This window comes from Charadrius vociferus, unplaced genomic scaffold, assembly GCF_000708025.1.
Source record: "Charadrius vociferus isolate BGI_N301 unplaced genomic scaffold, ASM70802v2 scaffold650, whole genome shotgun sequence".
Lineage (NCBI taxonomy): Eukaryota > Metazoa > Chordata > Aves > Charadriiformes > Charadriidae > Charadrius > Charadrius vociferus.
The window spans coordinates 3,415,217-3,430,860 of NW_009646736.1; the positions used below are offsets into that span (position 1 = coordinate 3,415,217).

The window sequence follows — 15,644 nt, forward strand, 5'->3', positions numbered from 1 at the left end:
CAGCAGCAGTAAAACCACAAATGTGCTAATTCAAGCTATCATTCACCTTTAAAACCTGTTTCACTGTTACTTGGTCATTTAACTTCAGAAGACCAGTCATACTCTTGGCCAGTTCCTCATGAACAGTCCTTTCTTCAAATGATTTGGTCCTGAACACATACTGAAAAAGAGAGGAAAAATAAAAGATTACCAATATGTACATTACAACCAATATATAAAAACTGAGTAGAAGATAAATTATTTATACACCACTAACAGCTGACAATCTTTGCCGCCAGAATACCTCGACTGAACAATACATTCACATCAAATTTAATTGCCCTAACAGTAATGGCACAGCACTGCTCCCCTACAAAAACCCAGCTTTAAACACAACTTCCTGTTGATTCCAGCTTAATGCAAACCAAGAGGAATTTCTGCTTAAAATCAGTGCTATGGTATATTTCTTCAACAGGGCATAGGATCCTGACACCTCTTAACTGCCTTTCAAGCCATTTCACCAGGGAAAAAAAAAGAATAAACAAGCAGAGGAAGTACGGAGGGGTTTTCATCCACTTAGTCAGGGCCACCTTTCACTTGCTCCTTTCTTACAGGGGCAACAGCTAGTCAGAGATGCTAAAAACTCTTCATCCTGAAAGGCGTAGAGCACCCACTGGAGCTGACAGAAGGGGAAAACTATACCCGTTTTAGAAATAAAGCCCTCAAGAGAGGAATTTATCTACCAAGTTGCTCGGAACGCATAAACCTAGTATGAGTTTTATTCAATATTTTAAGCTAATAACTTGGTACTAGGATCCATTACTCCTTCCCTAAAGCAAGAGCTCTGCCAGTCCATCAGCTGGGATGAAATACCTTTTCAATTAAACCAGGTAGGTAAAAGAAAGGAATGTCATTTGAAAATGTCTTATTAATATCCTGCTTTGTTTCCAGAGCAGATGCGACCAGATTCTCCCTACGCAGTTTGACACTTCTGGGTCCAGTTATTTAAGTCAGTGTAATTTCGCATTGTTATTGCATCTGAGCGACTCAATTCTCAACTTATTTATTCCCAAAACAGCATTTCTAATGTAGTTATTCATTTCCTTACAGCTGGATAAAAGAGATTAAGTTATTGGCTTTTGACTGCTGCTGGAAATGGACTTTTGGTGTGGCCTAATAATCACCTGTTATTTCAAAGATATTTAGCCACAATAGGTATCTATTGCAGTTTTGAAAAGTTACTGAGTAGAAAAGGTGTTAATAACCATTTAATTAACTACATTTAAATGCTACATAGGTTATTTATTTTAGAGCCTGAACAGTTCTGCTGGACCTCAGCAGAATTCCTCTTAATTGGTGATTAAAACTTAAATCGGAGTACTTGAGACTCAAATTTGACTACTAAGATGCTGAGATGCATCACCTGTAAACACACACTTTCATGAAGTATGAAAGTAAATCCATACCATGGAAATACCAACCAACAGTTGCCAACACTGAAATTAAAAGTTTTCCTATTTAGTAACTGAACTCCTACTATATTTTCATTATTCTACCCATGAACATGCTAAAGTTTCAGAGTTCATGAGGAATGCAGGAATGTATTTGCTCTCACTTTAGGAATAAAGTTAATTAAAAAAACCCAACCACCCAAACGCCCCAAAACTTATGTCATATATATTACTTATAATCCACAAATGAAATGTACGTTATGAAAACTACTTGTTGCACTGTGAATCAGAATATCATGATAGCCAGAAGCCCATACAGACATTTGTGACTTATAGCTTCTTTCCATGACTGTGGGAGATCTCTCATTGCTATCATGACCTCCAGTCACCACTGAACCAGAGCAGGCCAAGGGACAAAGTGATGGCAATATCTACTTCATCAATTCTTCTAACAACCTGCAATTCTCCTCTATGCTGGTATTTGAAATACATAAGTAAGTTAATAAACATAACACTCAAGGACATTACAACTTACATGCAACAAATAACACATTACTCATTACTGATTCACCTAGTAAGACTAGAACAAAATTCTCCAGCCCTCTCCCCCGTGATTAAAAGGAAGAGAAAAATATAAAGCCAAGTGAAGGGAAACAAATGTGTAATACTCTTAAATGAGGTTCATTTTTCTATTAATTTTTCTGTCCATGCCAGTAACAGCAGTTAATTTTCTTCTACTTAAAAACATGCTGCTTCATAAAATTCTCAGCTTATAAAGCTGTTACCCAAATATGCTGTTGAAGAGACATTTGCTGGCCAATAGCATTATTCATAGTCATTTAATGGAGATATAGTTGATACAGATAGCAAGGAGATCATCTTTAAAGAGGCCACTCCTTTGACTTTTTAAGTAATAGTACAGCTTGCCCAGAACCAAACTCCGTACACAGAACATATCCATAATATTCTACATACACCATCTTCTTCAAAACAATAACAGATGAAAAAAGCTGGGCAAACATAGAACTGTTACAAGAATCTAAACTCCACAGATGAGAAAAGAACTTATGTACAATAGCAGACGCAAAGACACCGGATCTTGCAACTAAAATAATGACTTAAGAAAATAATGAAAAGCTGCATTAAAAATCTATAGCTTCCTAAGAAACATACAGCCATCTTGCAACCATGAAGATCACCCAGAAGTACCTCTCCCATAAAAATTACCACTTGTGGATCCTTTTCAACTACAATGAGGGCAATACAGATGGCCTAATACTTAAGAGAGAGAAATCTCGTCACAATCAAGAGGAATGCTGTGAACTGTGAGCAAACTACATTAAATGCCTCTCACCGGTATCTATCTAGCTGAACTCTCATGGTCTTTCATGTATTTCTCTCCCCCTTCCCTCCTCTCAAACCCAGCAAGGAAACCTGGAAAATTCTGTTTTACACCGTTTCAAAGGCTGATGCTAAGCCTACGCTCCCAGCAGCTCAGTGGAAGTGCATTTGCACTAGGTCTTGCTTCTAAAATGAAACCTCTATTCATCAGCCAACTATGGGGAATTGTCCTTCCCACATCCCTGTACGCTATAAGAGTGCACTGCAGTTTCCTCCCCCTGTGCTTGCTCAACTTGGTGTCCTATGGAAAGCAAGCTGCACCATGCAGACGAGACACGAGCATCCCTCTGTCCTCCTCAGAGTAGGGTTGCGAGCCAGGATGCAGCCAAGTTTGGTGGAGGACACTCCAAGGAGTGTCCCTGCTCTACAGGATGGCCTTAAAGCACAGACAGGCAGTGTAATTTTTTCAAGGTGACACAAGAAACTTATGGCAGAGGAGAACTGACTCAACCTCTTCCAAATCTTACGTTAGTTCCCAAACCAGAGTCACCCATCCTACTAGCGGCAGAAAGCTATGATGCAAATGCAGAGAAAGCTACAAACAAGTACAACTAAAGAGTAAACAGGAAAATAACCCTGAAAAACAACCCCCCCCACATAAAATAGTTAACAGTATAACAGCAATCATACCGTCACATAAGAACTGATGCAGTTGTCTAGTTGTTCTTCGTGGCACTTAGCAACAATGTTAGTAAAAACCCTGCAAGATAAAAAAAGAAAAAGAAAATAGAGCTGTTCTATGTCATAAAGCTGAGAAAGTCTATCTGATGCATCACATTGTTCTGTTATTGTAACCTCATTTAAAACAGTCCATAAGAGATGTGATCCAAATGATAAATAGCACATGCAGAAATTGTCCCACTGGGAAAACACAGTCACTCCTTGGGCCCTCCACTTGCATGGAAGGTGCTATCATACATGCATTCATCTAACAAAATGCATCCGGTTTTAATGATTGTAACCGTATTGACATTACAACAAAAGAAAACAACTAACTAAAGCTTAGATAGACCTTGGATAATCAGGAATAAGAAAAATTAGAGCATGTTAATGAAAGAGAGAGGCAAGACCCTCTTTCTCTGGGAATGCTACTTGTCAGGTTCTCTCAGATCTTGGTAATTCTGTAAAGCTCTGATAATTTGCTTATGACAGCACTGTTAATCAAAGACAAACACAAGCCCAAGCTCAAGCCTGACCATGCCCCTCTGTTTGCCCGTAACCTTGGGCTCAGCCCCAGCCTGAGTGCCCAAGCACTCAGGAACAAAAGGCGGAGCACCGCATCCTCTCATCGCTGCGCCGCAGGGAGAGGCTGGACACTTGGTGCAACCATAGATGCTTTGAGCTTCTGCAGATCAACTTGGTGATCAGCAACATGGAAGGAAGTTGCCTGGGTCATGTTGGCACCCACTCTCACAACCTGAGCTTCTACTAACTGCGGAGATTGCACCACTTGAGATTTGGCAAGGTTTTCTCTTCAGTTTGTACCTCGGCCCTCTTTGAGATCGTCCTGTTTCAGAAAATACAAGTCTTCTTCAACTTAATCATGGGATTTCCTCCTGATTATTGGGATCTCAAGGGGGAGGAAATAGCTCATGATTCTCAAATGTTAAAAATTAGTGAACCACACTTCAAATTCAGGGGTATGCAAAATACCAGCATGACTAAAATGGATTATTAATATGCCTGACTGTGGTCCACATACAGTCATTTTGACTAGCTTGGTGCTTTAAGTGTTTTCTGCCAGTTCTTATTATTGGATTCAAAAGCATTGTAATTCTTTTCATTCAGAATTTTTCATATGTATCATTTCTTATTGTTAGTAGGAGATGTAAAACTTGTAGCAAAACACAAAAGCTATGACAAAATGAGTTGTGCCCATGCTGTTCCTTCAGCCTGTATTCTGATTTGAAATTGAAATGAGTTCTGGCAAAGGTGAGACAGAGAAACGATGACATGACTGGGCCCCCAGACAAGTAAATAACCATGAGAGAGTATAAAAGGAATAATGTTTTCTCCCCAACACATAAGCCAATCTATGCTCTCATTCTGTTGTTGTTGCTTTTAATATGTTCAACACAAGCTGCTTCAAGCTATTCAGAAAAAAATACAATGTGTGTATATATAGGACACATCAATGAACGCCACACACAGCAGACATGCATATTCCCCTTGACATCAACTCTACCAGCACAAAAGCTACCACACATACAAGAAAAACCCTGAGAATACCTCTTTTCTTTTTTTTTTTTTTTTGGCCAGGTGGGTGTATAGTCAAAATCTGAAGCATGAAAAAAATTAACATCCTTCCATTTTTCCATTTAATCATTAAAACCTTTTTTTTTTAAACAGCTGCTGCTTCTTTTCCAATCAGTTAGCCGACACTGAAATTCTAGCCTGGGACACAATTCTTCATTCTCTCTTATCTAGCCCTAACATCAGTTGATTTGTTGGCCATAAAGAGGTTCAGAACAAAGCTCTGACTGCCTCTCTTCCTTTGAAAACAGTATGCAGTGATGAAATCACACGTTTACAAGGAAAGATTCTTCTAATCCTAGTGCCTAGGTGTGGTAAAACTGGACTTGCCCTGCAAGGTGCCACGATCCTTTGACAAGGGATATCGAAACTCTAGCTTTCCAAGGCTAAGATGAGGAATTCTGCTTCCTTGCTCCTTTAAGTTTTCCTAATTAATCTTTCTTCAGGAACTAATCTGAAGAACAATCTGTGGAAAGAAAGAAAATGTACTGACAGCAGATTAGTCTAACAGGTTGCTGAGGACAGTTGTCACTTTTATTCCTACTAGTTGTAGTGTAGTCCCCATGTTTAGCTACTGGCAGAAGTACAACAAAAACACCGCTATGGCCAGAAGGAAATGCAATGCAACTTTCTGCCCTCCTACAGAGACCAGTAATAATCTCTCCAATATTTTTTTCCTGCTGCCCTGATTAACAGCATCAATAAAGACAATTTCATTATGCGAGGGGTGAAAGACTCAGCAAATCATTCCAGCTGTTTGCCTGCTCACTGGAAAATCCTTCAACTGCTCTTCAGTTATTGCTGATATAGTCTAATTAAAAAATGCCCCAGAACAGTGTGACCTGGTTGTTTGACTCTGCATTGCATGCTGCAAGATCCTAAGCTCTTCCTATGCTGAACTCCACAACCTCAGACCCAAACATACATCAAAATTCATATTCAGCTTTGTCAGGAAGCAGTTCGCTCCTTAAGAATGAGACCTTTACCTATGATTGCCTCAGGGTACAGACACATCCACCATGTCAAAGATCTCCTGGTTGGTATCAGCGCTCTTCCATGCATTATTTGCAGAGCCCTGTGTCAGGGGGGAAGCCGGCATTCTTGCCTCCTAAAGTCTAAATGTCATAGTCAGTCTTTGTGAGAGCAGCTATAATTGGACTAACATTTACATTTACACTCTAGAGTGAATTCTTTCCCGTTCACAGAAATTATTCAGATACCTGGTCACAGCCGTTGTAACTTCATCATCACTGTTTTGCACCAAAACCCAAAAGAGTTGATTCAGGACTACAGGAAGAAAATTCATAATTACGTGGATCTTCTCGATCCTCAGCAAATTCTGTAACAGATGTAAGAAAGAAAATGAGAGATTTCCAACACGAGCAATGAAATCTGGTTACTTGCTTTCCCGCTTCAGCAGGGAAAATGCAGTGCAGCCACTGGTGGAATACCAGCAGAAAAACAGGACAACTATGTAGAGGACCAGTTCTGATGTAGTTTGTTTTAAATACAGCCATCGACACAACTGTAGTTATTGTCCAAATTTCAGAATTCCGATGTTTTGCTCTACCCCGACTTAAGGAAAAAAATATTTAAAACCAGAGAAACCAAAACCAATTTTCATATTTCACTAAGGATATGTATGTAAGAGCAATAAAAGAACTTAATTACTATTTTCAAGACATGCATTACCTAATATTTTTAGGAAAACTCATTCTTTTTATGCAGAGATCTGATAACGAACTTGTTGTGTCTAAAATACTTATGTTAAAAGCACATTGGTAAAAAGTAGTATTAACACTCTAACCTGACTGGACTGATGTTATATTATCTTCTCTGATGAAGGAGGATATTGAGCTTTTGATAAAAAAAACACCCTCTGAATTCTCCCTAGATTTTCATTTCAGTCATTTCCAAATGTTTCCAGAGTTTCTTCAGAGGTATTAGTGATTTATAAATAAAAGCAAAATACTCTGGGGAAAATTACTTATTCCCTGGTTATATTGCATAATTGATCCCTTGTCACATACAACATTGTCTCCATTGTCTAATAAAATTACTGAAATCTTTTTAAAAGGTAAACCACAAACAGCAAATAAAGAACAATGCAATGCTTTCAGTTTAGGTAACTGATTTACTGTCTAGAAAGTTGTGAAACTTTTATGAATTCCTAAACTTTGACCGATATGCTCAATGGCTTCCCAAAAATTACTAGTTAAGGACTTCATTCCATAGAGGTATAATCTCTAAATAACACTGATGATTTGATTTTTGAAAACATCCCTTAGTAATTTCTTTAAATCAAGACAGCATTTAAAAACAAAGCAACCCCTTTCAGGTCTACTTGCATCTATCAACAAATGTAGTAGGCATCTTTAGGGACTTGCCCAGAGAATTGCCATGATTTACTGGAACTTAGTGTTTGTTTATTAAAGCAAATATCTCTTCCCGAGCAGCTTTCTAAAATCTGATTAAGGTACACTCGAACAGGAAAAGATTAACAACGAAGGAAAGGGGGAAAGCACCTACATGCCGGTAACATCGAAACCCCAAAACACCTATTAAATTTTACAGACGCTGAAGGGAAAAATAATGAAGAAAAATCATACGTATCATGTATTAGAGCTAGTACTGTGGAACAGTGTCACAGCTACCCTTGTGAGTCTTCTTGCTTATCCTCCTGTTGAAGTTCAGCAAGCAGATTGCAAAGCGAGAACGCCAAATTTCACCATTCATAAACAGGTAAAGAATCATGGCCCTACATTTACCTCCTCCTCTTCTAATTTGCTTGTTATACTCCTCCTTTCCCACAGCTTTTGACCTCAACTGAATACAGTCACATTTAAGGCAGGTCTTGCTTACATGCTTCATCTCTGCAGAAAGGGTATGTCCTTTCTGATTTCAGAACTCGACAGGCAACAAGTACTCTTTGTATAGCATCCAGGTTTTTAGAGTGAAAGTGTGAAGAGCCAATTAGGAGGTAAGAATACAACGTATCCAAGGCAAGAGAAGACTAGCAGGAATACTGCAGCTCTGCAGGCTGTAGCTCCTTTTCCTAGACATTCGTAGAGCAACACCGCACCACCCTTTAACAGGATTTGAGGGCCAACATAGGCTGGATTATCCCAGTTGATGGGGCAGATGCAGCCATGCTCTAAACGCGAGGGGATAGGAGACAGCTCTGTGACCAGCAATCCATCTGTCACATCAAGTAAGTCTAACTGGAGCTGTCATGGACCCTTGCTTCCTGGTAAGTTTACGCCATGTTTAGAATTGTGCAGTGATGGATCAGTTGAGAGAAAGCCCTCGATGCAATTTTATAGCACAGTTCGTGCTACGGGTTACTTTACCTTACAGGAATTGATAAAGTTTGAGGTAGGAGGCTGGGATAGATCCTTTTCCCTTTCTTGGCACTGATGGAAAAAGTTATTCAGGTATGGATCCTAAAACGATAAACAATCACATTAATGTATATTATAGAAAGGATTAGGATGCAGCTCCATAAATTGGTTACACCAATCACCTATGATACTGAAGAACACACTTGGTCCCTACCACCTTAGACATAAAGCACAAAAAGACAGGTAAATTATTTTGCCCAACCCATTGGCCAGCACAACTTGCTATATACAACTTATTTCTAGGTGCTTTGACCACTTTTTTCAGTGTTGCGAGCAATTATTTCTTCACAATCCAAGGAATTTCAATGGCCACATTTTTTTTTTCCTCCTGGTGCCCACAATTAATTTTCTTGCCGTTTAAACAGATATTCCACAATTTTTCTGCTGGTATAATCTTAAATAATTAATATTTTTCCTTGAAGTGTGTATTCCATCATTGTCATCTTGCCCTTCTACATTCAAATAACCTTTAAATGTTAGAGAAACAAATTCATGCAAGATTTTAGAACATCTTTCAGACATTCCTTGACACTTTTTGTTTGTAAGCAGGTAACACAGCCAAGAGGAAATTCAGCTTACCTGAGTATTTACTGTTGATACAACAAAAGTAGAGACTTTGAAAAGTGGTTTCCCACTATCTACCCATTTTACATCACAGCTGATCTGCTATTAAAACAAAAACAAATAAAAATACGTTTTTCCACTAATTTCCTACTTACTCAAGTCTGCATCAAATTTTCACTGCATAGCTTTGCACGTGGGCATGCATGAACTGTGCTGGCTACTGTGCTTTCGCAATTGCAGAATTATTGCAATACAAACCCACTTTTCAGCCCGAGCCCATGAACATTATCATTCAAGGGACCAGATCTCTGCCCCACCCTGTCCTCATGACAATAGTAAAACAAACACAAGAAGGCAGAAATAATCCAAGCTGGACAGGATCAGTGGGAAAATATGATATCACACCACAAAACTGGAGAATGAATCATGGTCGTGGATCACGTCAGCTGGAGAACGAATGTCATATGGCCTGAGTTTGTGAAAAGTGTTCCTTTTGACCACTCATTCAAGTTTTGGAAAATTTAGGTATTTTACTGCGGAATACACAGTTACAAAATACACTTTTTCCATATACACCTGTGAATCAGCAACATACAACTGTCGGTTCTGTGGTACATATATTAGTTTATCTACTCAATGATATGCACATGTATATTCTAAAACATATACCCTATTATCTAATCTCATGTAAAACACCTACAAATAAATGCTCTGCACCATTTGAATAATATGAAAGTGTGAATTAATACCTTTCCACTAGTTGGTTCTTGAAGGCTCAAGTAATTGGGAGGCAGACTGCTTGCCACTGGCACGTTATGTTCTTGGGACGCTAACTGGGCATCTTTCAACAAAGGAAGCCATGCATATCCCACTGCGCACAAGAACAAATCAATATGACTCTTTGGAAAAAACAAGCTTCTCAAGTTCAGAGGAAGACAATAATTTCCAGCCAGAAATTCTGCAATCCTTATTTGAACGTACATCGTTTATATTTATAATTGAAAGTAATTCTACTACAGGTACCTGGTGTTTCCAGAGCCTCTTTCTTTTTGGCATTAGCTTTTGCATTTATGTCACAGGTGACATGATAAAATGAAAACAGAATGTGGTGTTTCTTATGGAGTTGAGTGGGAAGTTCAATTTTCACCTGAAATGTAAAATGTTACACCTCGCTTTAGTTTAAAAATCGATTAAACCAGGCATCAGAGATGGTCTCAATGAGTGACATCTCTCTCTACACAGAGGTCTAAGTACAGCCTACCTGTACTAGCTAACGTTTGTCTGCATGTGTAATAGAAGCTCTCTTAAAGAAATTGTTTAGGATGACCATCCATCACTTCTGCTTAAAACAGCTTTTCCCCTCTCTGTCTTGTGGATGAATACTTGCATTTATGATGAAAGAGCGTAAGATGAAAGAGGACAGAACTCAAGAGTGATGGACCCTGCTTAGAAGTGATCACCTGCACTCTAGAAGCCATAAATAGCCATCACCCTTCCCGTATTTTCAGAATGACCAAATCAAAATCTAAAATGACTCCTCTGCCACTGCTTCATTGTCATTTCATGGCAAAGACCAAATAATAGAGGCTGACATGAAAATAAACTTGTATTTACTATTTCTGCTCAGTCTTAAATCCCATATCATGTCATCCATGAATCCCTACAGATTGGGTTTGAAGTATTACTAACCTATTGGAATAAAATACAAAGTAATCAGAATATGTTACCATAGGGAGTAATAAAAAAGACCCCTTGCCCTTGTGAGCTATGACGGAGTTTATCTAAGCTAATCCTATGCTTAAAGTAAGGTTTAGAAATGGTTGATAAATGCTTCCAGTGTTAAATCAGCTTATGGGTAACAATCTAATACCATAAACATAGATAAGAAACGGGCATTCAGACATGGAGATTAAGACAACTTTCTTGATAACATACTACATTCTTTTAAAGACTGCACTTGGTGTACTAGGAACGTTTAGGACAGGTGCACACCTCTTCCAGCCAAATCAGCTATTAAGATCTGAATTCAGCTCTTTGTTCAAGTTGAAAGTAATCTGCCCAAACCAGATGGCTCACCGGCATCACATGAAGGACATTTTCAGACATGTTAATACCCGAAATGCTGCTCACAAAGGAGTAGCAGGGGGTTAAAAATCTCCAAAGTTGTAATGCTTTAAGTTCAACCCCAGTTCTTAAAAATTAATCTTAAAATTGGTACTTCACATGTAGTTGTACATTATCTGCTGGTCTTGCCCCTGCCATTTTAGCAAAGTAAATTTTAACTGCAAAAAGAAGGTTTTCCAAGATCAAGCCAACTGTTTGGAAAACGCTGGCTGTATACTAACGCTGCTTGCCAGCCTCATCCCTACACATAAGCAGCAGTGGAAAATCTGGAACAGACATGCGACATTCACAGGCCATCAAACGCACTAGTTTCTGAAAGGGTGAAATTAAGTTCACCCGCAGAAAGCCTGGCGAATCAACACTTGGTGTTGGTGAAACATAAAGATGCATGTGCAACCACCACTTGGCAAAGGCCGACATATGAGCTCTGTTCTCTAGCTGCATCCTCAAAAGCACCAACTAAATGACTTGTTGCAGCCACTACACGTCACCGTACATTCTGTTAACACCAGTGGATCAACAAAAATGCCCCAATGCAGATCTTATACCTGAGAGGGATTTGTTCTGACACTTGACTCCACCCTTCATCATAACGTTTACTGTTTCCACCAAATTCAGAGATGCAGCTGGACCCTTAATGTAATCCAGACGTGCATTTTAGAGAGCTAGACTGTTCCTAATTAATTCTACAGCATCTTAACTGTACTCAGAACATCTTACAAAAGGAAGGACTCACTGAGTTAAGAAAAAAAAGCAAAACATGAGACTGTATATAAATCTACATAACACAGACCCATCCAGATACACAAGCAATCGTAACAGAAGTATTCTTTACATGTATTTTTCTGTCTCATTGGCAAACATGTGGGATTGGCAGACACTTAATGAAAGAAAAAGTATACTGACCTCATCATAGAAATCAGGATTCTGGGAATGATGTAGCACAGCGGTGTAGGCTGCTGTTGTAAATAATGGTCCACCTGGCTTCCCGTAAATACACTGATAAAAGTAACATGCTTTAATTACATTGTCAAATTCTGCTGATGATACTAGACTTGGTGTATCTAATATGCATGTACATTGAAAACAATATCATAAAAGATTGATAATTACTTTGATCAAATATTAAAGAAATATTTTAAGTGCTCAAACCTGCAATTTTTTATACACACTTCCAGTAAACGTCCATTGATTCTGTGAAAATTACCCTACACTCTACTAAGCAAGGCAGACTCAGACTCTCTCCTTGCCATTATCAATTTCAGAGTTTTCTGCAAAAAGCTTTACAAAAGCTATTTCTCTTTTATGCAGTTCAATACACAATACAATACCTTTACTGACTTTTCAATGTTACAAAATCTTCACCAGTTAACAATTTCCTTGCTGGCAGAGTCCAGTCTGGAGGCTGATTATTGAGTCTGGAGGTCTTATGCGATGGCAACTTTATTTAATGGTGCGGAAACTCAGTACAATACTATGCAATAGCCCTTTGCCAATAGCAAAGTTAAGAATTAAGTCTAAGGTTCTGCTAATTTTGTCCCTCACTCTTTTCAGTCAAGTGTCCTGAGCTCCGTGAGAACGTAGGGTAAATGGTAAATTTTAGAACAAGTCAGTTGCACTGTAAAAAATGGTAAAGATTTATAATGTCTTCTTTCCCCTCCACCAGTCAAAAAGCCAGTACTGCAAAATGGCACTTTGAGCCGGAATCATTATGACCAGCTGGGATCAAACAGAACCACAGTGCAGACGTAGAAGGATGCAGGACAACATCCACCCTTTAATTGTTCCAGGTAGTTTAGCCCTTATTTTTGGGTTTTATAAGTAATGCCCTCAGAAACATTGTTCTCTGAATTTACTCTAGTTGTGGCTCACCTTCAGTGGCTTTGCTCCTTCTTCATCAGAGCTTTTAAATTCAATGCAAACTGTTATATTCCGTGCCTGGAAAGACAGGAACATATTAAAGCCTAGATCAGAAATGTGGTACCCATAAAGACAGGCAAACTGTAAGAGCTGAAACAAGCTGTTTTCAAAATCTTGGAGAAACATGCAGCTGGTGTATCAATATTTAAAATGCTTTTAGGTCACAGTGACATCATTAGAAATAATATTTCCAAGATGAACTGGCAAAATGCAAGCCAGGCCTCAAACTGACTGTGTAGAAGCAGCTTATAAAGTCACCAGCACTTAGCTGTGTCTTGTTCTTCATTAATTTTCAATCACTGTGAAAATGTAAATAGTATTCAAGCTTCATTTAAGAACTACAAATATCATCCTGATTAATTTTATCTGCACACATAATTTCATCAAAATACAGCCCTTCTGAAAATTGTGAAAAAGCCATTACCACATTACCTCTCTTTCAATCACTGATACAACTTAAAATTAATCCAGAGATTCATTTCATTAAAATTGTACCAATGTTATATGATTGCAAAAACTGAAAAAGATCAAAAGCCAAGTCAACGACTTGCATCACCATTTTCCCCTCCTTTATGATGAGTATTCCTTCATTTCAATGAGAGCTCATACAGCACATTACTACCCAGTGTCGGCCTGGACTGGTCACATACTGTACCTTGTTGAAGTATTTTTGGCTATCATACTTGAGGTGTTTTGGATATATGTATATTTGGTTCTTGTATACTCTGTAAGGTCGAGAATACTTTGTTGATTCCTGTACAAACTCCTCAACTTCCACTGTAGGTTGATGCTCCCTTATGTCATTGAACGGCTTGATTGGAATAAAAGACGAAGTTACACAGTCTTCAAAAGAACAGAAAAGAAATCCATCACATATTATGTTTGCTTTTACCATCTTGCTACTATGAATAAGTAATACTGAGATAGAACAAGTAACTTGCACAGAATAAGTAATGCTGAGATGCAACAGGTCAAATCCTGCCTTAAATTGATACATTGTAATTGTTTTGAAGTAACATGAGTGCATCCTTAAATGGTCTATCTCACTTGAGTTAAATTGTACAGCCCTGAATACCTCTTCTGACACACACAGTATTTGATGGCATTTGATGACATACCAGCACCATTGGTATACAGACAGTTTCAACACAATATACTGAAGTGATGCTGTTTCTAATTAATTTTACAGCTCAATATCCCATTTAAGTTTTTCTATTATCTAATAACAGTAAGCGAAATGAAGAAACAAGTAGTGCAGAACTAGATTAATTATATGATGCAATAACCTACGACGAAGATAAGCACTCTGTCAGCCAGACAGGGAGAGATTAACAACGGACAGGGTAAGTATACTCTGCCTGTGCCATTAAATCCGTGAGACATTCAACTTCAGCAAGGAGAACTTAAGGCCTGTTTGCACAAAAGCAGCTGAGAAGGGTCACCAACCTAGGGATGTCCCGAGCTATTTCTGGGAAAAACAATTTGAAGGTCCTGCCTACAAATTAATTCCACAAGCCCCAAAATAACCCACAGGAAAAGCCTACCAATCTGTGGCGAGGATACGAAAGTAACTGGTGATCCCTCATATAAACTATGCCCAATTTTACCTCCTTCTAAACTAGAACAAGAGGAAACTGCCAGTTTCAGGATAGCGCAGGTCCTGTGCACCCCAAACAGGAGGGGGAGAAGCAGCTCCGCGCCAGCTATAGCAGGGTGCTTTCTCTTTGCTTTCTTTCACACGGACACTGAACACTGCTTACCCAGCCTGCTGCCCACCAAAATACGAATGGGTGCGATTGACCACTACAGCCAGCGCTCTTGAATTAAGCTGGAAAGAGCCACATATGAAAAGTTTTGTCTTTTCTAATGAAAATCAGCAGCATTAAAGGGAACAGCTAAATTAAATCTCTTGTATTTGTCAGCCAGAAGTGACCACCACCTGCTGTAGAGAAGCCTGGAGAAGGTTTATTCTCCCCAGTGCCAGCAATAGCTCCTGTACATGATCACGCAAATTCCTCTGTTGGTCTGTGAAGATGCTCGGGGTCATATACAGTCTTTTGAAGGCTTGCTCTTCTGCTACTAACGTTCCCCCAGTACTGTGGAGACTCTGCTCACTGCTCTTGGCCTACAAAGCTCAGACGGGCAGCTTGCTGTTTGGGCAAATCTCATGCAACCCATCTTAAAATATGAGGATGCATTACGTCTTATAATTTGGCCAGCTGCCCCTCAAACCTGATTTATAAGCATTCTGATTGTGTTGATTTTTGAACACCATTAACCTTGTTTTTCATTAGAGAAATCCGGGGGCCAACCCAAGGATTAGAATGGAGTGCTAAGGTCTCTCTGCAGAAGTCTTGCTGAGCCCTCCACACGCTGCACTGCTAGTAGCCCGTAGAAAATGCACAGGGAAATAGAAATAGTGTCGGACCGAACACAAAAAGGGGACTAAGGAATAAATGAAGTTTTTAAATACCAATAGCTCAGATGGGAGAGCAGTGATAGCCTGTGGAGCGTGAGAAGAGGCAGCAATAACAGGAAGAAGGCAGCTGGA

At 39.0% G+C, this 15,644-nt stretch overlaps 1 protein-coding gene across 1 annotated transcript in view; it reads right to left on the reverse strand.

The window, feature by feature from the left end:
- DOCK10 (dedicator of cytokinesis 10) overlaps nt 1-15,644 on the reverse strand; it is a 136,324-nt gene that overhangs the window by 40,793 nt on the left and 79,887 nt on the right. Inside the window, exons 17-26 of the mRNA XM_009890246.1 lie at nt 13,749-13,936; nt 13,046-13,111; nt 12,080-12,172; nt 10,073-10,196; nt 9,799-9,920; nt 9,065-9,151; nt 8,435-8,527; nt 6,305-6,423; nt 3,462-3,531; nt 47-160 (exon numbers count right to left, since the gene is read on the reverse strand). Of these exons, the coding sequence (XP_009888548.1) occupies nt 47-160; nt 3,462-3,531; nt 6,305-6,423; nt 8,435-8,527; nt 9,065-9,151; nt 9,799-9,920; nt 10,073-10,196; nt 12,080-12,172; nt 13,046-13,111; nt 13,749-13,936 (1,076 nt within the window). The remainder of the gene's footprint in view (nt 1-46; nt 161-3,461; nt 3,532-6,304; nt 6,424-8,434; nt 8,528-9,064; nt 9,152-9,798; nt 9,921-10,072; nt 10,197-12,079; nt 12,173-13,045; nt 13,112-13,748; nt 13,937-15,644) is intronic.